At 39.5% G+C, this 23,843-nt stretch overlaps 2 protein-coding genes across 2 annotated transcripts in view; one reads left to right on the top strand and one right to left on the bottom strand.

Moving 5' to 3' along the window:
• Positions 1-10,893, bottom strand: part of Ccdc180 (coiled-coil domain containing 180) — a 52,580-nt gene extending 41,687 nt beyond the window's left edge. Inside the window, exons 1-4 of the mRNA XM_013023250.1 lie at positions 10,855-10,893; positions 3,307-3,464; positions 3,029-3,122; positions 1,047-1,237 (exon numbers count right to left, since the gene is read on the bottom strand). Of these exons, the coding sequence (XP_012878704.1) occupies positions 1,047-1,237; positions 3,029-3,122; positions 3,307-3,464; positions 10,855-10,893 (482 nt within the window). The remainder of the gene's footprint in view (positions 1-1,046; positions 1,238-3,028; positions 3,123-3,306; positions 3,465-10,854) is intronic.
• A 778-nt stretch (positions 10,894-11,671) lies between these two features.
• Positions 11,672-23,699, top strand: LOC105990772 (vomeronasal type-2 receptor 116-like). The gene is made up of 6 exons (XM_013023252.1): positions 11,672-11,880; positions 17,592-17,880; positions 18,217-19,026; positions 19,933-20,160; positions 21,013-21,136; positions 22,777-23,699. Exons 1-6 carry the CDS (start codon positions 11,672-11,674, stop codon positions 23,697-23,699), a joined length of 2,583 nt encoding a protein of 860 aa, XP_012878706.1.
• The last annotated feature ends 144 nt before the right edge of the window (positions 23,700-23,843 follow it).

Consider the following 23,843-nt stretch of genomic DNA (forward strand, 5'->3'; position numbering starts at 1 on the left):
TCTGTTCAATGTGAAAAGATGGATCGATCAACTGACGTTTATTGCTGTTCCGTTACTAGTGTAACTAGTACTAGTGTACTAGTGTATATGTTTATCTTAATTTTTATAATATGCAAATACATTTAAATTTATACAGTTGAAAAACAAACAAATGAGGCAGCCTTTCTGTGGTCTTTGCAGGCCCAATTTTCAAGTGCCTCCCTGGAGGCTAGAAGAAGACAGGACATACAGCTATCTGCTCATCCCCAGTCTGGCCTCTGCTAGACCTACAGATAGTTAGAAGAGCTAGAGGAGTTGGTCTACACAGCCTGAGAGAGCTGACTTACAACCGAGGCAGAGAGCAGTAGCAGTCAGAGAGGTGTGTGGGGAAGCCCAGGGGTTGGGAGAGTTGACATAAGTGTCCAGGTGACCTTAGCAAGAGTGGCTGGGGTGGTCAGAAATGGGAAGGTCAAAGGCTCAGGAGGGTAGGAGAAAACAAAAGCTTTTCCAAGGCTCTTGGCCCCATGGAAAGCTGGAAGGCAGATATAGGGTGATGTGGGGAGGGGAGCAATGACTGAGTCTCACTTCTTTACAAAGAAAGGAGAGGCCTAAGGTAGGTGAAAGATCCATACTTGATACTTGAGAGTGAGGAAGAAGGCTGGAGGGAATGGTGCAAGGAGGCCAAGGCAAAACCTTCCTGTTCCCCAGCACGTGGAAGCTACCTGGGCAGCCCAGGAGGGTAGAAAGGTTTTCTGTTTGAGGCCCATGCTCATGGTAAGTAGGGGACTATGGGATTGGGGGCTAGTGTGGGTGGAGGACATGAGACAGATTACATGGGACAGGATTCCCCTGTGTACTATACCCTGGCCCTATGTACTTAGTAATTAGTGAAGGAAGGAACAGAGAAATGAACAATCCATCCAAGTAAGGGTTACTATCTTCCTATTTCTGAGGAGGCACTTGAGATTCATTCCTGCCTGGCACTTAATCTCCACTGAGCATTTTTTTGAGTCCTTGAAGACTGAGGTAACCCAAAGGTAAGGGGCCTGGCTGGTAGCAGGACCTACCTGTGGATAACAGGGTTTTCTGTGATCCCATCATTAGGGAGACTGTTCAGCCACTTCCACTGCCGAAGGGAAATCGTCTCCCCTTCAACAAACTCCACCTTCTTCATCAAGGGTAACCCATCACTCTTTGAGATTACAGGGTGTTCTGTAGGCCGATTTCTGCTGGCTGCCAAGGACTGGACCAGCTGCACCTGAATCCATGGAAGAGAAGGGACAGGGGCTCTGATCAGACCTGCAGATGTCCCAGTATCCTCAGGCTAACTGTGCCTGTTTTAGAAGGATAAGTAGGAACCTGCCATCAGGAAGGTACTTTGCAGGGAAACCAACCTCCCAACCCCCACAAAAGAGCTTTCCTCCTTCCTAACAGGCATCCAGCCACTTCAAGGAAGGCATGGCTGAAGAAATTTAACTGAAGATTGTGATGCTTATCTCACCTTTCTTTATAGTCATAAGGAACTGGGAAAATGGAATTGTCCAATTATAGGGAATTGGTTAAGCAAAGATGGCACACTGCTTTGAAGGAATGTTTATTAAAGATGGGAATTGAAAAGAACCTTTTGCAACATGAGGAAATGCTTATGAGATGATGAATAGACATGTTAATTAGAAGGATACATTCATAATTATAGCCCCAAACACAAAATTATAGCCATATTTGTGATTTCCAATTTTAAAATGCATAGAAACAATGGGCTGGAGGGTGGCTCAAGTGGTAGAGTACCCTTATAACAAGCCACGAATTCAGGACCCAGACCTACAGTGCCCCTTTAGGTAAAGCAGAAAGTATGACAAATGCTAAGAAAGTCATTATTGCTTACAGGGAGCAGGAGTGTATGAGAAATTCAGTTGTCCTGGTTTCTTTGTAATTTTATAATTTCCAAAGGTTATTAGGGCTCACATTAGGAATGAAAATTCCATTTCAATAAATAGTAGGGAGCTTCAAAAGAAGGGTTAAATGTCTATAGTTTGTTTTTAAGGTCTCATTTGATCCATATAGTACATATGGGACAGGGCACTTTTCAGAGCTGACTTGCTATCAAGAGGCCTATACATGGGAGGGGGAGAGGTGATACTTTGAGGTGTGTGGCTGGGGATTGGGGCTAAGGAGAGAAAAAAAAGTTTTAAAACACTAGAGCAAAACTGCTTATGCCTGTAATCCTAGCAGGTCAGGAGTCTGAGATCTGAGGAAGAAGGTTTGAAAGTCCATGAGGCTCTTATCTCCAATTAGCCACCCCAAAAACTAGAAGTGGAGCTGTAGCTCAAGTGGTAGAATGCTAGCCTTGAACAAAAGAGTGCAGGGATAATATCCAAGCCCTGAATTCAAGTTCCAGGACAAGCAGCAGCAGCAACAACAACAAAACCACTAAAGTAAAATCAAACTCAGATTTTAAATAGAAAACTCACTAATTTGGGGAGGGGAAGAGAAAAAACAAAACGCTTAAATAAGGATACAGGTTGACCCATTGTAAAAATGAGATGTACAAAACATGTTGAAAACGAACTTTAAAACTTGGGGGAGTGTGTAGTTGTGAAGGTGGGAGAGAAGGGATGGTAAGGGGAAAACAAAGGAGGAGGCAACAATGCTCAATAGGAAATGTACTCATTACCTTGCTCAGGTAACTGTAGCCCCGTTGTACAACATTTTTACAATAAAATACTAAAAATAAATAGAAAACTCACAACTGCTTTTATGTATGAGAAATGGGTCCTGGGTACTGCATAGTTCACTCAGGTAATTTCTGAGTTCTTTACATTTAAAAGCGCACTTCCGCTTTCCTAATTTTCAAGAACAGGCACTCAAACTGGCAGAACCAGCAGAAATTATTTTCACGATCAAAGCAAGGTCAAAAGCCCTTATTGTATTTAGATTCTCCGGAGGAAGTGGGGCTCATAGAGAGAGGGACACTTGGAGGGTACAGAGGGAAGTTTGTGGTTAAGCAGAGGGAAGGGGGTCGAGACAAGGGGGCGGCGGACAACCCTACCTCGGCCTCGAAGATCTGCTGGTAGACTTTGCCGCTGTGAACCTTGGTCACCTTCCCCACGGTTGACATCCTGGCCGCTGGCGTTCGTCCCTGCCTTAGTCCAGGAAACCAATGTCTGTGTGTGGAGGGGAGGGGGGGGAAGGGAGGGTGGAGAGGAGGCTCTGGTTAGAGGATGACCCCCTGGTAGGCCCTGGGAACCCTGGGGGTGGCTCGGAGGTTTGATTTTAAATCACCTGCCCTCGAGCAGGGGACCGGCGTGGGGCTGGCTACACCCCTACCTGCAGAGAGCCGACTCAAGTCCCGCCTCTAGGGCTCCGGCGGCAACCGCGGCAGGACGCTTGCGGTCTCCTAGGTAACACGAGGGGCGGGGCCGGTGGTCCCGCCCACACCCCCGTTCCCACGCCTCAGGATTCGTCCTTAGCGCCGAGAGCTCCGCCTGGAGCAGTGAAACGCAACCGCTTCCGGCACAGCTATTTGCTTCCCTGTGCCAGGGTTATCGCGGCTCAATCTAGCACATTAACTACCCCGAAGGCTAGTAGGAGAAAGTCCATCCTTCTCTATCTTCTTGGTCTTGATTAGAAACAGGGCTCGAGATGCTTTGTACTTGGCATGTTGAATGGAAACCCCTTGGTACAGCTACTTAAGGATAAGAAAATAAATAAGAATAAAACCAACCCAGGCCGGGAGGCAGCACAGGGTAGTGTTTGCCTGTAAAAATGTGATAGAGACCGTCTTTTTCTTAGTTTAAGAGACGAGAGAACTCAGAATTCAGGACCCAAGCTTGCCTGGTCAGAACTGAAAAGGCTGTGATTGATTGGATCCAAATAAGTGGACACTCATGTCCCATATGAGGTGTATACGATGATCAATTCCTTCTTGGAGAACTTTTCTGTTGACCGGATTCCCTGTTCAGTTCACAAATAACAACACTTTGTGCCATCTTCCTAGAGCAAGCATCACTGTCAGCTCCAAAATCAGAAATTATGAAACACAAGAGAGTAAGTAGAAAAAACTTTTATTCTGATTCTTCTGGTCTAGGGCGTTATTGTAATGAAGATTATATTTGTTCTGCCTGAGAAAAAATGTGAGGTGACTGAAAGGGTGAAAAACACAAATGTACATACAAAAAATAGGAAATCCAGTTTTTGTTTTTGTTTTTTGCACTATCTGCTCTTTTACTTATCCAAGGAGACCCTGTTGGCTCAAGACTTGTAAATCAGAAAGTTTATTCTGCCCAGACTCTTTCTGGGGTCCAGTTCCTGGCACATATATAATTTTGGGTGTTTTTTTCTTTAACAATTACATGAGTAGCTGGGCCACTCATGTAATCCACAGGATTACAGGCTTATGCTCAGGATGCAAATGACAAAGTAGAGCACTCAGAATTTGGGGGCCTTAAAACAAATGTTTTAAGTGCTCTACTTTGTCACTCTGCAGCTTTCCAAGAAGACCCCTCGGTGTGTGCATATGTGAATCAGTTATGTGGCTGTGGACAGCAAAAGGAGAAGGGACAGCCCTAGATGTTACGATGAACACAGAAGCTACTTCTGAGAGAAGCAGTATGCTTATACTTTTGGGGATGTGCATCCTTGTGTTAATGAGGAGAGCACTCAGCACTCAGAAAACAAGTTTTCAGGCCCTAGTCTAGGGCCCCAAAATTCTGAGTTCTCTACTTTGTCTTTTGCATCTTGAGTTCCAATATACTCCTCAGTTTTCCAAGAAGTCAGGGAGAAAAATTCAGTTCTGTGGCCATTAACAGCAAGAGGGGAGGGGGCAGCACTAGAAGCTAGGATGAACACAGGAGCTGCTTCTGGGGGAAGCTGTATATTTATCTTTGGGGGATATCTGTCCTTATGTTAATGAGTATGGCACTCGAAAAGACACTCAAATTCTTTTTTTTAATGTTTTAATTTTTTAAAATTTTGTACATTTTTATTATAAAAATACTGTACAGAGGGGTTACAGTTACATGACAAGGTAATGAGTACATTTCCTATTGAGCATTGTTACCTCTTTCTTTGTTTTCCCCTTACCATCCCTTCCCTCCCACCTCCACAACTACTGCCTTCCTCACCAAAGTTGTAATAGGTCAACTTGTATCCTTATTGAAGCATTTTGTTTTTTCCCTTCCCCTTCCCGAATTAGAATCTTGTATATGCAAGATGCAGGACACCCACATCAAATACAGTGAAAACAGGGGTTATACCATGGGGAGGAACATACAATGAAACAAAAAAAGTCACGTGGTGCATTATAACTATGTTAGAAACAATAGCAAGAAATAAAAAGGATATTTGTGTCCCTATCTTGGGGTTAATTTCGCTTAAAATCATCTTATATGGTCATATGTACATAGCTTTTGGCCTTTTCTGCTTGTTCTACACATATACTAGTTATTGCAAATAAGGGAAACAATGGGACCTATGTTTCTTTGAAGGTCCTCAAATTCTGAGTGCTCTACTTTGTCATTTGCACCCTGAGTTCCAATACACACCTCCACTTTCCAAGGTTTCAGCGGGGGGGGGGGGGGGGGGGGATTCAGTTTTGTAGCTTTGGACAAAAAGAGGGAGGGGACAGCCCTAGCTGCTAGGATGAACACAGGAGCTGCTTCTGACAGAAGCTGTATGTTTATCTTTGTGGGATGTCTGTCCTTGTGTTAATGAGTAGAGCACTCCAATTCTGGGAACCTTAAAACACTTATTTTAAAGCCCCCAAATTCAGAGGGCTCTACATTGTCATCTGCATTCTGAGCTCCAATACACTCCTCAGCTTTCCAGGAGGTTGGGGGGTAGGGGGAATCAGTTCTGTGAATGTGGAGAAGAGAGGAGGGGACAGCCCTAGATGCTAGATTGAACAAAAGAGCTGTTTCTGACAGTAGCTGTATATTTATTTTCATTGGGATGTCTGTCTTTCTGTTAATGAGTAGAGCACTCAGAATTGGAGACCTTAAAACATTTGTTTACAGGCCCCCAAATTTGTTTTAAGGCCTCCAATTCTGAGTGCTCTACTTTGTCATTTGAATCCTGAGCTCCAGTTCACTCCTCACATTTCCAAGAAGTAGGGGGGAAAATCAGTTCTATGTCTATAGACAGTGAGAGGGGAGGGAGCATCCGTAGAAGCTAGGATGAACACAGGAGCTGCTTCTGGGGGAAGCTGTATATTTATCTTTGTTGGGATGTCTGTCCTTGTGTTAATAAGTAGAGCACTCAGAGTCTGGGGACCTTAAAACATTTGTTTTAAAGCCCTGAAGATCTGAGTGCTCTACTTTGTCATTTGCATTCTGAACTTCAATAAACTCAATTTTCCAAGAAGCTGGGGAGGAGAAAATCAGTTCTGTGGCTGTGGACAGTAAGAGGGGAGGGGACAGCCTTAGAGGTTAGGATGAACACAGGAGCTGCTTCTGACAGAAGCTGTATACTTATCTTTGTTGGCTTTCTTTGTGTTAATGAGTAGAGTACTCAGAATCTGGAGGCCTTAAAACACAACCTGAGTAATCATTATTTCCCCTATTACTCACGTTGTGTTATTTCATTACTTTTGATTTTTAAATCCTTCTCTGATAAGCAAATGCACTGAATTCTAGAAAACTTAACATAGGAAATATCCACAAAATATTTCACTCTGAAAAGCACTGTGGAGGTTCCTGAAAAGACTAAACATAGAGCATTTACCCAAATGAGCACAAACAAGGCCACACTAAAGCTACCAGCACAACTATGTTTGTTGCAGCATTCTTCACCATAGCTAAGGTATGGAACCAACCCAGATGCTCTCAGTATATGAATAACAACTGTATGATTTTCTTCACAAATGAAGGACTGTTGGTAAATAAGTATGGTGTTGAGTTTTTTTATTCATTTTTTATTGTAAAAATACTGTACAGAGGGATTACAGTTATATGAGCAAGGTAATGAGTACATTTCTTATCAAGCATTTTTATCTCCTTCTTTGTTTTTCCCCGACCACCCCTTCCCTCCCACCTCCACAACTACACTTCCCCTCCCCTCACTTTAAGAGAGAGACATGGGGACATGTAAAATTAGAACATATGATGTGTATATATATATATATATATATATATATATATATATAGGAAAGTGAGTGTACTCTAGAGGAAACCATAACAATAATGACATATTACATTTGTAAATATAAGCAAAATGAAAGGATCAAAATATAAATTATGTTCTTAATAGAATAACTATGAACTAGCATGTGTGTGTAGTATAAAAGGGAATCATTGTGATCTCTCAGATATTATATGGTGAACTTTGACCCAATTCAAACATCTACATAAAGTCTTCTTTACCTCCTCCCTGTTGTCACTTTTTCAAACAGTCTTTGTTGGGGTACCTTATACTTGTATGTGTGTAGATGTACCTTATATACATGTATATGTTATTCATGTGCGTGTGTACTTTATTTACATATACCTATTTCAAATACAATTTACAAAGACATACAGAAAAAGATTATAGACCCCTCATCTGGGACTTACAGCAAATTGTTGTTTGTAGTCATATGTTCAGGCATGACCATGAGGGCAGCATTTCATGTGCATTCTATGCTCCATGATACAGCAGGCATTGAGAACACTGATGGAAAGGGATTCACAACCCTATCTGTATAATAGAACCCTTGATTAGTTTTAGCACTATTACAATGGGAGAATCCAAATAATTAATTTGACAATAATCTAGAAGAAGTCTATTGCCTTTATGCCAGGTGTATGCTATTCTCTTGGTTGAGTGTAAATTCAAAATAGATGAAAATGAATTTTATATGTCTTAATTTGCCTAGTGTGGGTGTCTTATATCTAAACCCAAAGTGCTCAGAATGCTGAAATCTATGTATAACATAAATAAGGAGGGATACAAGGCTATCGACAAATTCAATGCGATACCTATCAATATTCCAACCTCATTCTTCAAGGAAATAGAAGAGTCAATCTAAAAATTCATATGGAGCAATAAAAGATCCTGAATAGCAAAAACAATCCTTAACAGAAAGAACAGTGCTGGAGGAATATCAATACCAAATTTCAAACTCTACTACAAAGCCATAGTAATCAAAACAGCTTGGTACTGGCAAAGAACAGACCTCAGGACCAATGGAATAGAATTGAAAACCCAGAAGTGAACCTACAGACCTATAGCCATCTAATCTTTAATAAGGGAGCTAAAAAAAATAGAATGGAAGAAAGGCAGCCTCTTCAGTAAATGGTGCTGGCAAAAAATTGGTTAACTACTTGTAGAAAACTAAAGCTAGATCTTTATATATCACCCTGCACCAGAATCAACTCCAAATGGAGCAAAGACCTCGGAGTCAAAGCAGACACCCTGAAAACATTACAGGATGGAATAGGAGAAACCCTAGGTCTCCTTGGCACAGGCGGAAATTTTCTTAATAGAGACCCAGAAACACAACAAATCAAGGAAAGGTTGGACAAATGGGATTGCATGAAATTGCAGAGCTTCTGCATGGCAAAGGACATAGCTAGCAAGATCAATAGAAAGCCCACGGATTGGGAGAAGATCTTCACTAGCCATACAACGAACAAGGGTCTCATATCTAAAATATACCTGAACTCAAAAAAGTAAATCCCCCAAAAACAAATCCTCAAAGAAACAACAACCCAATAAATAAGTGGGCTAAAGACTTAAAGAGAGTGGGCTGGGAAGGTGGCTCAGTGGTAGAACGCTTGCCTTGCATGCATGAGGCCCTGGGTTTGATTCCTCAGCACCACATAAGCAAAAAGAAAAAAGCCGAAAGTGGCGCTGTGGCTCAAGTGGGTAGAACGCTAGCCTTGAGCTGAAGAGCTGACGGACAGCACCCAGGCCCAGAGTTCAGACCCCATGACCGGACCAAAAAAAAAAAAAAAGACTTAAAGAGAAACTTCTCTGAAGAGCAAAGAAGGATGGCCATTAGACACATGAAGAAACGCTCAACCTCACAAGCCATAAAAGAAAAGCAAATCAAAACAACATTGAGATACTACCTCACCCCAGTTAGAATGGTTATAATCAAGAACTCTAAAAACAACAGATGCTGGAGGGGATGTGGACAGAAGGGAACCTTACTGCATTGTTTGTGGGAGTGTAAACTTGTTCAACCACTTTGGAAAGTGGTATGGAGGTTCCTCAAAAGACTCCACATAGAGCTCCCCTATGACCCAGCAATCCCACTTTTGGGCATTTACCCAAATGGTCACAAACAAGACCATACTAAAGCTACCAGCACAACTATGTTTATTGCAACATTATTTACCATAGCTAAGATATTGAACCAATCCAGATGAATGGATCAAGAAAATGTGGTATATATATGGAATTCTATGCCTCCATCAGAAAGAATGACATTGGCCCATTTGTTAGGAAATGGAAAGACTTGGAAAAAATTATATTAAGTGAAGTAAGCCAGGCGCAAAGAAACATAGGTCCCATGGTTTCCCTTATTTGCAATAACTAGTATATGTCTGAGACAAGCAGAGAAGGTCAGATAAGTTGATGTTAGGTGAAATAAACCCCAAGATAAGTATTCAAAAGTTTTTGCTTTCATGCAATTGTTTCTAACATATTTATTTATTTATTTATTTATCTTGTCGGTCGTGGGGCTTGAACTCTGGGCCTGGGCGCTGCCCCTCAGCTCTTCAGCTCAAGGCGAGCGCTCTACCACTTGAGCTACAGTGCCACTTCCGGTTTTCTGGTGGTTTATTGGAGATAGCAATCTCACGGTCTTTCCTGCCAGCTTTCCTGCCCGGGCTGGCTTTGAACCGCGATCCTCAGATCTCAGCCTCCTGAGTAGCTAGGATTATAGTCGTGAGCCACCAGCGCCCGGCTTCTAACTTATTTATAAGGTGATTTCTTTGTTGCTTTGTATGTCCCTCCCCCATGATATAACCCCTGCTTTTACTGTATTTGAGGTTGGTATAATTTGTGTAGGGGAAGGGAAAAAACAAATTGTTTAAATAGGGATACATTTGGACCCACTGCAACAATGAGATGTACAAGTTGTTATGTCAAAAACAAACTTTACAACCTTGGTGGGGGGGGGGTGGGGAGGATTGGGTAGGGGAGGATGGGAAGGGTTGGGAAGGGGAAACAAAGGAGGAGGCAACAGTGCTTCATAAGAAATGTACTCATTATCTTGCCCATGTAATTGTAACCCCTCTGTACGGTATTTTCACAATAAAAAATAAGGAGGGATACTATTTATACCTCACCATAAATAAGACATGGTAGATATACAGGAAATAATACTGAACTAAGCTTAAAGTTAATCAGGTGGAGGGGGGTGAGGCTTCAGCAATACACAAGCATGTGCATCAGCATGTTATTATGAAAAGTTTCAGAGCAGGCCAGTTGAACAAGGTGAATAAAGGCACAAAGTGGGATTTCTCAATCTGAAGAGGACAGTGCTAAGCCACTGTGTTTTGTACCATGAAATTCACATGGAATCTCTGTGTTTACTTTATGACACAGTCTCTCTCTGTCTCTGTCTCTCTTTGTCTCGCTCCTTCTCTTACCTAATCTTTACCTCTCTCCTCCCTTTTTCATTTCCCCATATACCTTTAAAATCCTCAATAATGTTGCAAGAGCAGAGGATGCCAGACAGAATGAAAATTTTTCTCAATACAAGTAAATTCTCTTCTTAGGTTGCAGTTAATTTTAGAGAAAACTTGAGCAAAAACTGCACAATTCAATTGGAAAACACACGCTCAAAACCTAATCACTTTCTTGTATGGGTAAAATCTTGGAGTTTGTGATATATGACATAACACAAGAGCCAGCCCCAATACCTCATCATGTAGGAAAGCACTTACTTACATTATCTTTCGCATTTTCACTTGCATATGGTAAAATCATGGGCAATCATGCAACAGCAAGTTCCCAAAAGAATAGGATTAAGTAAAATTGTTTCACTGCTTTGAAAAGTCTCTTTGTTCCTTGTGCCTAAAGTCTTCTGATGGCTCGTGTGTGTGCAAACTATTTAGAGTTTCTTTTGTACTATTCTCTTTGTTTGGGGCATATATTACACAGCCTCATATTCTCAGTTCAAATGGGTACGGATACCTGTATGGCTCATACCAGCAATGTTCTCCCACTGGCTTTAGCCACAGGTGTGGGAGGTTCTCCCCATCTTTGATTGTGGAGGGTGATGGTCAATGACTGATAGGACCTTTATTTGAATAACACTTTCTGTCCACTTTCCCTTGCACCTCACATTACAACTTTGATTCAGAACTTTTCCATGATCCCATGAGGCTTTATTTGCAAAGTTTCTCACTACTACCTTAGGGCCAATTCCAACAAATTCGCATCCATCTCTGGAGTCTTACACCCTTTGGTCTTGATGAAATTATAGCACCTGGGAGTGGAGAAGGGAACCATCCAAATATTTTGCATCTCATGTTTTTGACTTGGAGATAGGACCTCAGATGCAGAGCCCCAGGGGTGAAAGAACACAGCATTTGTCTACAGAAAGACAGCAGGTTATGGTGAAAGAAGTGGGCGGGGGCAGAGTGGAAATCCTAGGCAATAACATCACACTCAAATATTCTTGTATTCATGACAGATTTACTTACTTTCTGGCTACCACAAGCTCCACATATGTTCACAAATAAGGTTTACATACCACTCTATGATGTTTCCTTTGATTTTTACATCAGTTGTACTACAACTTCCATTTCTTGTCAGTTCCCTTAGTGAAGAGGAATGCTTGCTCACCAAGAAGGAGACTGCATATAAGAGTGGAGATGTGTTGATTGCTGGGTTTTTCCCCCTCCAGTACATGAAAATAGCACGTAATTTTGGCAAATCCATTGGTTGGGACAGGAATGCTGAGAATGTGAGGTAAGTAACTTCTGCACTTTATTTTTTATTCTCTGTTTGATTTTCAGTCTGAGCAGATCTTTTGTCAATTAATGCTTTCTATATTCTCTACCATTTGTTACTATGTAACTTTGGACTGGAAATAGCCCAATATTTGTTTGTGTCTCTCAGATGAAAACTTTTCTTTTTTCAAAAGGGAGGATACCATTTTCTTTTTTTTTAAAGTGTTATTGTAAAGATGATGTACATAGGGGTTATCATTTCCTAAGTCAGGTAATGAGTATATTTCTTTTTGAAAAGTGTTATGACTACTTTTCTTCACTTAGCTTTCCTTTCCAGGACTGAAAACTCTGCTCACTGTAACACCTCTACATTGTCTGTCATTGTGTCATTGCAAGAATCAAGCAATGCTACTTGAAAAAGCCATTGACATGAGTTTTAAGCTCACAAGTTACAGGAACATGTATTTCCCCATAATCAAGAGGCAGATACTTTCCTACATATATATGATTTCTAATATCTGTCAGTCAGCTTTTTGATGCCCATCTGTATGAGGAAGAATTCTTATTGGAAGGACGCAGTTACTATTTCAAATACATTGTGGGTCAGAACTTCACATCAGTGGTGCTTCATGTAGCAGAGGACATTCTGTCAAACCTGAAGAAGGGAGGCATTACAGAGGTTCTACACTTACTCTTTGTTCGGGTTTACATGTATACACACATTCTCAGTACTTATATATCCACACGAGTTCTATTGCAGGAGATTACATTTACAAGATCACAAGGCAGAAATTAGCAGAAATGAGCATTCTAATTTCAGTCCTATTAGAAGGTAAAATATTACTTGGAATATTGATTGCTTGCATCATTTTCCAAGTTTGGTAAATCAAGCTTTCCTTGTGGCATCTGTTCATCTTCAGGAATAGCGATGGCCTCTTCTGAACTATTCTCATGTATAACACATAACTTTTGCTTATAGATTGTTGGACCAATAGGAACTGTGTTTATCCATTTCCCCATATATTAATAGTAAATATTTATTTAAATATTTCACAGATGTATTTATATAATGTCATTGATGTTGTATTTTCTGCTGATGCATGTGTCATAGCTACTTTCAGTTATACAAATTCTGTGTGTGGATGTCACTGGAGTCTGGTCTGACAATCAGGTATTCTGCAGTAAAACATTTGTCTGGTAGTAGATAACAATAATCAATTAACCTTTTATCCATGAAGGCTTTCCCTTAATTATTTGGTTGAATGTGATGAGGCTTAGCAATGAATGAAATCCATGGAGCTAAATCTTTAGCACAGCATGGCCAAAAGGAACTGGTATTAAAAGTTCAGGATACCAGTTGATGGATGGAAAGTTACTTTAAGAAAATGATGCCTCTCAGCTATTGGCTGAAATATTTAATAGAGTTCATATTCAAGGCACATGCTGTCATCTAATGTCACCCTATATCAGTGCAGAATGAGGACTGCAGGATATCAAACATTATCAGTTATTCAATTTATCACAGGCCAGAAATGGTCTTCTAATAGACAAACAGAGAGATGAAGAATTGGCAGTGATCTTCCAGTGGAATCAGGTGAGCTATGTCAAGCCTTCTTTTCTAGACAAGGCGGTAGCTTCCACTCATATATGATGGTAGCCTATGAAATCCTGTATTCTGAGGGTTTAGAAGAAGCCAGGGTAGGCTGCTGGCATTGACTTTGTGCTGTCTTTTCTAATAGTCTGGCTTGGGAAATCCTACTCCCACCTGACACAATACAGTCATAGTACCTCAGATTTTCTCCTATTTGCGGATTCATCCATTAGACAAATAATGTTAAGAACTTTTCCAAACGTTTCAGTTCACTAATTAAATCAACAGTTGCAACAAACAACTTCAGGACTTGGGAATGTGCTTTCCCATACACTTAGAATCTATTTCTTTCTCTAGAAAACCTTCTGAAACTTTTCCCATTTTAATGGTGGTGGGGATGTGACTTCATAGATACCTCAGGTCACAAATGTATGTCAATGTCCATATCTTGTATGCTATTTTATCACTGGCAAGTAGAAATGCTTTTTAAGGGAAATTATTTGAGCCAGTCTTTTCTAAGTATATTTTATTAGCAAACGTTTATAAAATATTTACTTTAACTGGCTTTATGCTTTATTATATGACTTCTCATTAACAACCACCTGATTTTTGCTCAAGCTCTCTACAATATCTGAAATATATCTGCTGATCTTAACTTCATTTCTTTTCAGAAATGATTTGGTTTGCATTTTCTCCTCCAAATAAATATAAAATAAGACTATATATTGTAAAGTAAATTATGTTCTTCACTGCAATTTGGAAAATGAATAATTCATTATTTCTATGCTATTTTCAAAAGTAACCGTCTGATGGATAAAACTTTCAGATACAAACCAATATTTTTTGTTCATTTTTATGTCATAGTTACGTATGTATCTATTCTGCTGTCATTTTATCCCATCCAATATTTTCCACAATAGTAATGTTTTTTCCTTACCATTCTGAATTATTTTCCTAAAATTGGCATGCTTCCAGAAACTTTCAAATATTTTCAATGAGCATACAAAACCCTTTTGTAGAAATGTATATATGTTGTTGTTGTTATTGAGAAAAGTGTATTTTTATGTGTGCTAATCCACAGCTTTGAAAATGAATAGGTCCAAATGCCCCACATCCCTCTCTCCAAAATGTCAGGTGTAGGTATTGTTCCCAAGTTATTGGCATCCTAGCCAGGAAGTCATTCGCTTGTGCCTACTTCTTGAAAGATTTCTCCTCTGTGTTTCTCTACTGTTTTCAAAATTTCATGTCTCCTATTAAGATCCGTAAACAATTTTGAATAAATCCTATATTTGGTGAAAGACTGCAATGCGATTTCAGTATTTTACATGTGGATGTCTGTATTTTCAGAGCAACCACAGATTATAGAGGCCATTTTTCAGAACAACTACATGGATTTTTATTGGGCTTTCTATTGTATTTTGCTGTTTCTTCTGCCTATGAAGTGACAGGTTTTAATTTTAATAATTTTTAGATAAAACAATCATGCAGTTGTTTTCTGCCAAGGCTGTATCTGAATCACACTTCTCATAGTTCAGCATCTTCAATTGTTAGGAGTATATATCTGAGCGAGATGCACATGTCCCTAAGTTCTATTAGTCTATTTTTTAATTGTACTAGAAGTCAATGGTAAAAGCCGGGCGCTGGTGGCTCACGCCAGTAATCCTAGCTACTTAGGAGGCTGAGCTCTGAGGATCGTGGTTCAAAGCCAGCCCGGGCAGGAGAGACCTTGAGACTCCTATCTCCAATAAACCACCAGAAAACCGGAAGTGGCGCTGTAGCTCAAGTGGTAGAGCGCTCGCCTAGAGCTGAAGAGCTGAGGGACAGCGCCCAGGCCCAGAGTTCAAGCCCCACGACCAACAACAACAACAACAAAAAAAAACAAAACAACAAAAAAAGAAGTCAATGGTAACTTTAAGATCCAGTATTGCCAAACATTTATTACTAGTTGTTTTTGTTTTGTTTTGTTTTCTCTTCCTTTTTAAAAATATATTTTTAATTGTAATGATATTGTACAGAGGGGTTACAGTTACACGAGTAACATAATGAATACATTTACTATCAAGCATTTTTTCCCTTCCTTTGTTTTTCTCCTACCATCCCTTCCCTCCCCAAATACATGTTTTTGGGTTTTTTGTTTTTTTTTTGGTCAGCCCTGGGGCTGTACCTGGAATCTGTCCTCCTGTTCTTCATCTCAAGGCGAGCACTCTACCACTTGAGCCACAGCTCCATTTCCTTACTAGTTGTTTTTTCCACATAGCTTTGGTCATTCATTCAAGGATTTTTTAGTTACAAGTTTTTCATTGTTTTCCTATTCCCGTGATGAATGATCCTGATATTTTGGTATGGACTCCATAAACATGTAGGTAATTTTCTCTACTGTAAATATTTTAACAATTTTTATTTTTCCAGTCTATTTAAGGAGAGATATGTTAAGGTAATTCAGTTTTGCTGTTGATTTTTCTTTTTGATTTAAGAAGTGGTTGTTTTTTCATTTCTATTTCCTTTAAGTTAGAAGCTTATTGAGTTGTTAAGTTGAACAAGTTTAATATTTATACTTTTCTGTTCATATGTTAATATGTAGTCTTTTCTGGGTCCTACTTATTGTGATTTCTTCATCATCTTTGGATAGGATTCCTAAAAAGCTGTTCTGCAATGAGGGATAAAGGGATCATCAATAGTGTTTTGTTATGTTTGAAGATCTATTTTTCACCATTAGTATTTAAAACTAGTGTGGCTGGATAAATCCTCCTGTTCAGTGAATATCAAGCCAAAGAAAGAAACATAGCAACTTATGCCACTTTCATGGTTTCTGTTCAAGGAATTACCATAAATCAAATGAATTTGATGATGTATGATGGTATATTAGAAAACTGAACTATGACCTAGACTTGTTTTTATTTTTTAAATTTTCCTTAATATGATTTTAGAAAGAACATATTTTCCAATGCTGAATCTTTTCCTGCTGTTTGAAACACCTTCAGGATGACTGGGTAATTTTTCTAAAGTTAGTGGTCCTGGAAAAGTGTTATGAGAAATAACACTGAATTATTTTCATGCCTTCCTCCTTAGGAGATTGACTGCCATTCCTCATGTTCTATTCACCATTGCCAAGGGTTTAAGGAGATACTTTGGAACCCCCTAGCCTACTAGCAATTTAGATACTTATTCTAATGGTATTTGTCTGACATTTTAAAAAAACAGGCAGCTCCAAGGTTGACTTGTATCCTGCCTTGTAGTCAAAGGCTTGGATTTAATTCTTTTTCTCTGTCATATGGGAGAACAAAAATTTGATGCAGAAAAAGGAAAATTAGCTTCTTTTCTATTTATTAATGCATCTAATTTGCCTTTGTTTAAGTAAGTAAGAATTTAGTTCTGCTGCCTACAATTTTGTTACTGTTCTGGGAGCTTTTTCTCATCAATTTGCTTTTTCTGAGGAGAGAATCATTCTCATGTGTGCTCTTGCTCTACATGATTCTCTCTCACAAAAGACATTCTCTGAATTAGGTTACCCTACAACAGAACCAAAGAAAATCAACTTTAGCATGATAATAGGATTTACTTTGCTTCTTGTTACATTTACAAGAACAACCTTCAGACATTGACTGGTTAGGTATTCATGAGAAAATGTCTCATGTTTCAAAACTAGTACCAACTGCTTTGTACATATTTGACAGAGGGGAAATACAAGTTCTCTTTGTTCTCTTGTAAGAATATAAATCTCATTCATGAGAAACACTTTCATGATTTCACTCAAAAAGAATTACCTACATAAGACGCACATACTGCTGGCAATGGTGGCTCACGCCTGTAATCTTACCCACTAAGGAGGCTGAGACATGAGGATTGCTATCCAAAGCCAGCCTGAATAGGAAAGTCCATGAGACTCTTATCTCCAAATAAACACAAGAAAACTATTAGTGGCTCTTTGGCTCAAGTGATAGAGTACATGCTCAGGGATGGTGCTCAGGCCCAGAATTCAAGCCCATGACTGACAAAAAAATCAAACAAACCCAAATCTCCTATTCTAATTAATGTTAGAGGTAAGGTTTCAATTTGTGCATGTTTATTTTCCTAAACAAACATTTATTCCCTTAAGTCAATGCATGAAATTGAAGATATTCCCTGTGCTCTCTCTACAGGTATAACTTCAACAACTACCAGTTTATTCTAGCCTTGGCTTTTGCTGTTGAAGAGATCAACAAAAATCCTCATCTTTTGCCTAACATCACTATGGGATTTTCTGCCCATTCAAATGGAATAAGATACCATTTGCTGTATAAGAGTCTTGTCTTAAGCCTCTCTGGGAAAGATTTTATCCTGAATTATGACTGTAAGAGAGAAAGTCAGACTGTAGTAACACTGACTGGACCAGCAGGCCAAATCTCTTCCCAGTATGCAACAGTGTTGGACCTCTACAGATTCCCACAGGTGAGAGCAGGAGGGCTGCTGAGGGAGGAAAGCATGACTAGTTGATGCCATTCTCAGGTTTTTGATGCATTTAGAAGAAGAATGTTGAATTAGAAATGCTCCAAATGAACTACCTTTGGTGAGATGTCCGTATGGGCTTGCTTTTGTGTAAGAACAGCCTATAGCAGACCACAGGAATACCTCCATCTCTTACCTGGTCCCTTCATTTTCTACATAGGCCTCAGGAAAGGAAGCACCACTAAACGTGGGATAAACAAGCCTTTTTATGATTTCAGGTGTTGCTTAATGCTGTTTATGTCAATCCAATTCCTGACTTTTTAATTTTTTTCCTTCTAGCTGAACTTTGGGCGTTTTGATCCTGTCCTGAGTGACCATCGCCTGTTCCCTTCTGTCTATCAGATAGCCCCCAAGGACACATCTCTAGCTTTTGCCATGGTTTCCTTGATGGTTCATTTCGGCTGGAAGTGGGTGGGTCTGTTGATCTCAGAAGATGAGAATGGTTTGTGGATGCTGCCCCAATTGAGACAAGAGATGAACAAGCACAAAGTCTGTACAGCTTTTGAACACATACTACCACTTTCTTTCTATCATGAAGCAACTGTATTTCGACCCTTTCATCGGAAAATTAGAAAATCACTCACAACTGTGGTTGTCATTTACGGTAACAATGAATTCGTGTTCAATTTTTTAAACGCTTATTTCACAAGATCTTTAAGTCTAGGAACCATCTGGGTCATAAACTCCCTTAGTACATTTCTGTATGAGATGAAATATTTTTTGTTATACTCATTCCATGCACCTCTCATTTTCTCACACCACCATGGAGAGATTTCTGGTTTCAACAATTTTATCAAAACTGCTAACCCATCCAAATACCCAGAAGACTATTTCCTTGCTTTGGTGTGGATTCGCTTTTTTAATTGCACATTTTCTGAGTCTAGTTGTGTCACTTGGAAGAACTGTCCAGCCAATGCGTCCTTGGAATGGTTGCCTAGGTACCTTTTTGACATGGGCATGATGGAAGAGAGTTACTATATATATAATGCTGTGTATGCTGTGGCTCAGGCCCTTCATGAGATGCTTATTGGTCAAGCAGAAGCACAGCCAGTGGGAAATGGAAGAAAACTTCTGTTTTCCCCTTTTCAGGTGAAGAATTTGCACTGACAAGTAAATGCTATCAGCAAACTGACATTGTAAGAGGGATTCGTTCAAATCAATCCAGGTAGTGGAGACAGATTTTTTTAAAGACAAATTGAGAAGCTGTACTAAGCTTAGCTGTCTGTGATGATTGTTGTTTTTTATCTTTTAGTGCCAGCTCTTAGCCTTGAACTGAGGGCCTAGGCTTCTTTTTTGCTCAATGTGAATATTCAAACATTTAAGCAAAACTCTTCATTTTTTTCAGTAGGTAATTGGAGATGTCTCATGGTTGTTCATGTCCAGGGTGGCTTCAAACTGGGATCCTCAGATCTCTGCTTCCTATGTAGTTTGGATTACAATTGTGAGCCACCATCACCCAGTTTGTTTTTGAAATAGTTTTTAAACCATGTAGAATTTTACTTGAATAAAACCAGTGGTAAGAATTATTTTTAAATAATTTGTTACTTATTGTTTTCATTCTATCTATGTGTAACACATCAGTGCTCAAGCTTTCAAGTTTGTACTTACTGATTTTCTATTTGCATTTGTAACAGGCAAGCAATAATGAAAAATTGGTTCAACTCAGTATTTTGTGCACAATTGTTCATATTTTGTAAGTGAAATAATTTAATTCTAATTCAGGTAGTTTTTTATAATTTTTTTTTACTGAATTACACAGTGGAGTTACTCATAAAAGAAATCTCTGTGCCTGTGTAGCCAGTTACTTGGGTCTTAAAAGTTATCAGCATTATTTTATATTAGTTCTCCATAGACTTTCAGTTTTTCTGCTACATTACCCCGTTAAAAATGGATTCTGAAACAGAAACAAAAAAGTCAATGTGATACATACTCTTTCTTCCAGTTTTCTGTGTGAACTTTTGACTAACTTGACTCTGGTTGATGCCTGTCTTTTAGCTCCACCCCTTTCTGAAGAACATCCATTTCAACAATCCTGCTGGTGACCAAGTGATTTTGGATGGGACAAAGAAATTGGTGGCAGAGTATGACATTGTGAACCTTTGCAATTTTCCAGAAGGCCTTAGGCAAGTGGTGAAAGTGGGAAACTTCTCTCCATATGCACCACATGGGCATCAATTATCTCTATCCAAGGATATGATAGAATGGCCCATGGCATTTACAGAGGTTCGTTGAATCAAACAATGGTGATCTGAAGTTGGAATAAATGAACAAAATGTCTTGCTAGAATTTATTCCTCTTGTCTTCATTAATAATGCAGTAATGTAAGTTACCAACTTCCCATTTAGAATATTTTTTCCTCTGTCATGGGGCTTGAACTGTGTGTCTGAGTGCTATCCCTCTGCTCTTCAGCTCAAGACTAGTGCTCTACCACTTGAGACAAAGTGCCACTTTTGGTTTTCTGGTGATATATTGGAGATGAGAATCTCATGGACTTTCTTGCCCAGGTTGGCTTTGTACTGTGATCCTCATACCTCCATCTCCTGAGTAGCTAGGATTACAGGTGTGAGCCACCAGAATCCAGCCCATTTAGAACATTTTTATGAGGTAATTGATTAATGGGTCCATATGGAGCGTATTTATTTGCCAAGTTATTTCTTAATATTTTTCTCTTATGTATTCCAAATATAAATATTATCTGTGTTATAAAGCTCCATATCACTGTAACACAGTATCTTTGAAAGTCAATTTATAAGGTACAATGTTTAATTTCATTCATCAATTTTCCAGTTGTTTGTTATTTTAGATGATTTCCTATCTTAAGAAGAATGGCTACTTTTCCTACATTTTCCTTTAAGAAGGGCAGAGGAAGGATTTAAAACATTTTTCTTTGAGCTTATTAAAATACATGAAATAATATCATCCAATTATATGTATATATATATATATATATATATATATACCTGCATCTATACAGAAGTTTTGATTCTAAATGATCAAAATGCTTCCAACACTAGAGTCTGAGTGTATTAATTATAAGTAACCTGTCTGTCATCAACACTAATCTGCTTTTTTTAGACTGCGCCATCTGACTGCAATGATAATTGTGGTCCTGGATTCAGAAAATCCCTTCAGGAGGGAAGGTCTGTCTGTTGCTTTGATTGTATCCCTTGCCCTGTGAATGAGATTTCTAACAGGACAGGTAAGTGTGTAAGTATTGAAGTAACATCTTCTTAGTATTACTTAATCAATGGTAGAAAATAGGAACGGAGATAGCGCTGGTGGCTCACGCCTGTAATCCTAGTTATTCAGGAGGCTGAGATCTGAGGCTAGTAGTTAAAGCCAGCCCGGGCAGGAAAGTCCGTGAGACTATTATCTCCAATTAACCACAAGAAAACTGGAAGTGGCGATGTGGTTCAAGCTGTAGAGTGCTCGCCTTGAGCTGAAGGGCGCAAGGACAGCGCTCAAGCCCAGAGTTCAAGCCCCACAAAAAAGAAAGAAACGATCCATGATAGATAGCATACTGAGACAAAAGCCTTCCTTTTATTAGGTAAGAATTTACATGTTAGAAAAAGATAAAATCCTTCCAGAAAATTCACAACACCTGAAGAGGTATAAAAGATTTGGGCAAGTTTTGTGGACCAGTTTCCATGTACATGATATCCATTCCACCAAATAACATGTTGAAATATTCTCTGTAATATGGCAAAATATATTGTGTAGCAAAAAATTAAACTCAAGAGGACCACTTTAACTCTTTGCTACAATCCTAGAAAATGCAGCATTTTGGATAAAGGATATTGAAAGAGCATATTAATTTGAAAGGACGGTATATGCTAATTATTTTTATTGTTAAAAATCATTCTAGACATTTTTGAATATATATTTCAATATTTAGAGAATGAAGAGTGTAAGGTTCACAAGTGATTTATTTGTACCTTGAAATTATAAGTCATAAAGTATATTTTTTAGAAATGTTATTAGTACCTGATAAAATATGAAATATTAAGAGAAAATTATTGTTGTGATAGGCTTTAGATATTGTAGAAAATGAGGTAAAAATAAGAGGATAGAAGTAAGAGTAAATATGAAGCTTATATTGGGTGGGAAGAATCATATTTTATTTTATTTTTTATTTTTTTGGGGGGGGTTCCGGTCATGGGGCCTGAACTCTGGGCCTGGGCGCTGTCCCTCAGCTTGTCAGCTCAAGGCTAGCGCTCTACCACTTGTGCCACAGCGCCACTTCCAGCTTTTTTCTTTTTGCTTATGTGGTGCTGAGGAATCGAACCCAGGGCCTAAGGCATGCAAGGCAAGTGCTCTATCACTGAGCCAACTTCCCAGCCTAAAGAATCACATTTTGTAATGTCACTGTTATCAAAATTGGGTAGTGAGTCAATGAAAAATCCATCAAACTACCATATTTGCTTTGAAAAATTCTGAGATGGAGAAATCTAGGGAAGATAATGAAGATTATTGATTACTTCTGTTTCTCTGTAATGTATATATTCATGCCCCAAATTAAATGTGCACATTTCTCATAAAGTATGTGGTTTCTGAAGGAACTGCACCGATTATTACTCGTGGTATGTTAATTATGTGAGATAGATTTCCATTTTGATAATGGAAAATGATTTCATGAAAATAATGAAAAGTAAGAAAACTTATTATGATGACATGATCAGGACTCACATTGAATTGCATGCTTCATAGAATTTGTAACTTTGGTTTAGAAAGCAACAACACAGAACACTGGGTTAAGCTCAACAAATTAAGTTCTTTAGAGGAAGGACAGAGAAGCAAGGTAACTACTACACAACTGATGGTAATACCACTTCTTGCCAGATTTGGAGCAGTGTGTGAGGTGCCCAGATCATCAGTATGCCAACACAGAGAAAAACCTCTGCCTGCTGAAATCTGAGAGCTTCCTGGACTCTAGGGACCCTCTGGGGATGACTCTAGTCTGCTTAGCTCTCTGCCTCTCTGCGCTTACCACTGCTGTTATTGGGATTTTTACAAAGCACAACAACACTCCCATTGTGAAGGCCAACAACAGGGCTCTCAGCTACATCTTGCTCATCTCCCTCAACTGCTGCTTTCTTTGCTCCTTGCTCTTCATTGGACATCCCAACACAGCCACGTGTGTCCTCCAGCAGACCACATTTGGAGTTGTGTTCACTGTGGCTGTTTCCACTGTCTTGGCCAAAACCGTTACTGTGGTTCTGGCCTTCTCTGTCACTTCTTCAGGGAGAAGGATGCGGTGGTTGCTGGTGTCAGGAATGCCTAACTTCATCATTCCCATCTGTACGCTGATCCAGCTCATTCTGTCTGGAATCTGGTTGGGCACTTCTCCTCCATTTGTTGACACTGATGCACACTCAGAACATGGCCACATTATCATCCTGTGCAACATAGGCTCAGCCACTGCCTTCTATTGTGTCCTGGGATACCTGGGCTCCCTGGCCCTGGCAAGCTTCACTGTGGCATTCTTGGCCAGGAAACTGCCTGACACCTTCAATGAGGCCAAGTTCCTGACCTTCAGTATGTTGGTGTTCTGTAGTGTGTGGGTCACCTTCTTGCCTGTCTACCACAGCACCAAGGGGAAAACCATGGTGGCCGTGGAGGTCTTCTCCATCTTAGCCTCCAGTGCTGGCCTGTTAGGCTGCATCTTTGTCCCTAAGTGCTACATCATCTTGTTGAGGCCAGAGAGAAATTCTCTGCATGGAATACAGGGCAAAACACATTCTTGGAGAAAAAAACCTTCTTAATATTAAATATAGGTCCTTCTAAAATCACAGAGCCTCTGTAACACGTCTCTACTAATTTTCTCCTCAGATCCTAGTTTAGGTTTGGGAAAGTACTTTAAATCATAAAAGATTTTTTACTCATTCTCCTAGTTTTTTTTTTTTTTT

Source organism: Dipodomys ordii, unplaced genomic scaffold (assembly GCF_000151885.1).
Source record: "Dipodomys ordii isolate 6190 unplaced genomic scaffold, Dord_2.0 Scaffold67, whole genome shotgun sequence".
Taxonomy (NCBI): Eukaryota; Metazoa; Chordata; class Mammalia; order Rodentia; family Heteromyidae; genus Dipodomys; species Dipodomys ordii.

Excerpts from the sequence above, each read along its gene's own strand:
- LOC105990772 (XM_013023252.1), top strand. The coding sequence starts at position 11,672 with ATGTTTCCTTTGATTTTTACATCAGTTGTACTACAACTTCCATTTCTT. Across the intron at positions 20,161-21,012 it reads GGCCCATGGCATTTACAGAG|ACTGCGCCATCTGACTGCAA; the intron begins GTTCGTTGAATC and ends TGCTTTTTTTAG. Across the intron at positions 21,137-22,776 it reads TGAGATTTCTAACAGGACAG|ATTTGGAGCAGTGTGTGAGG; the intron begins GTAAGTGTGTAA and ends ACTTCTTGCCAG.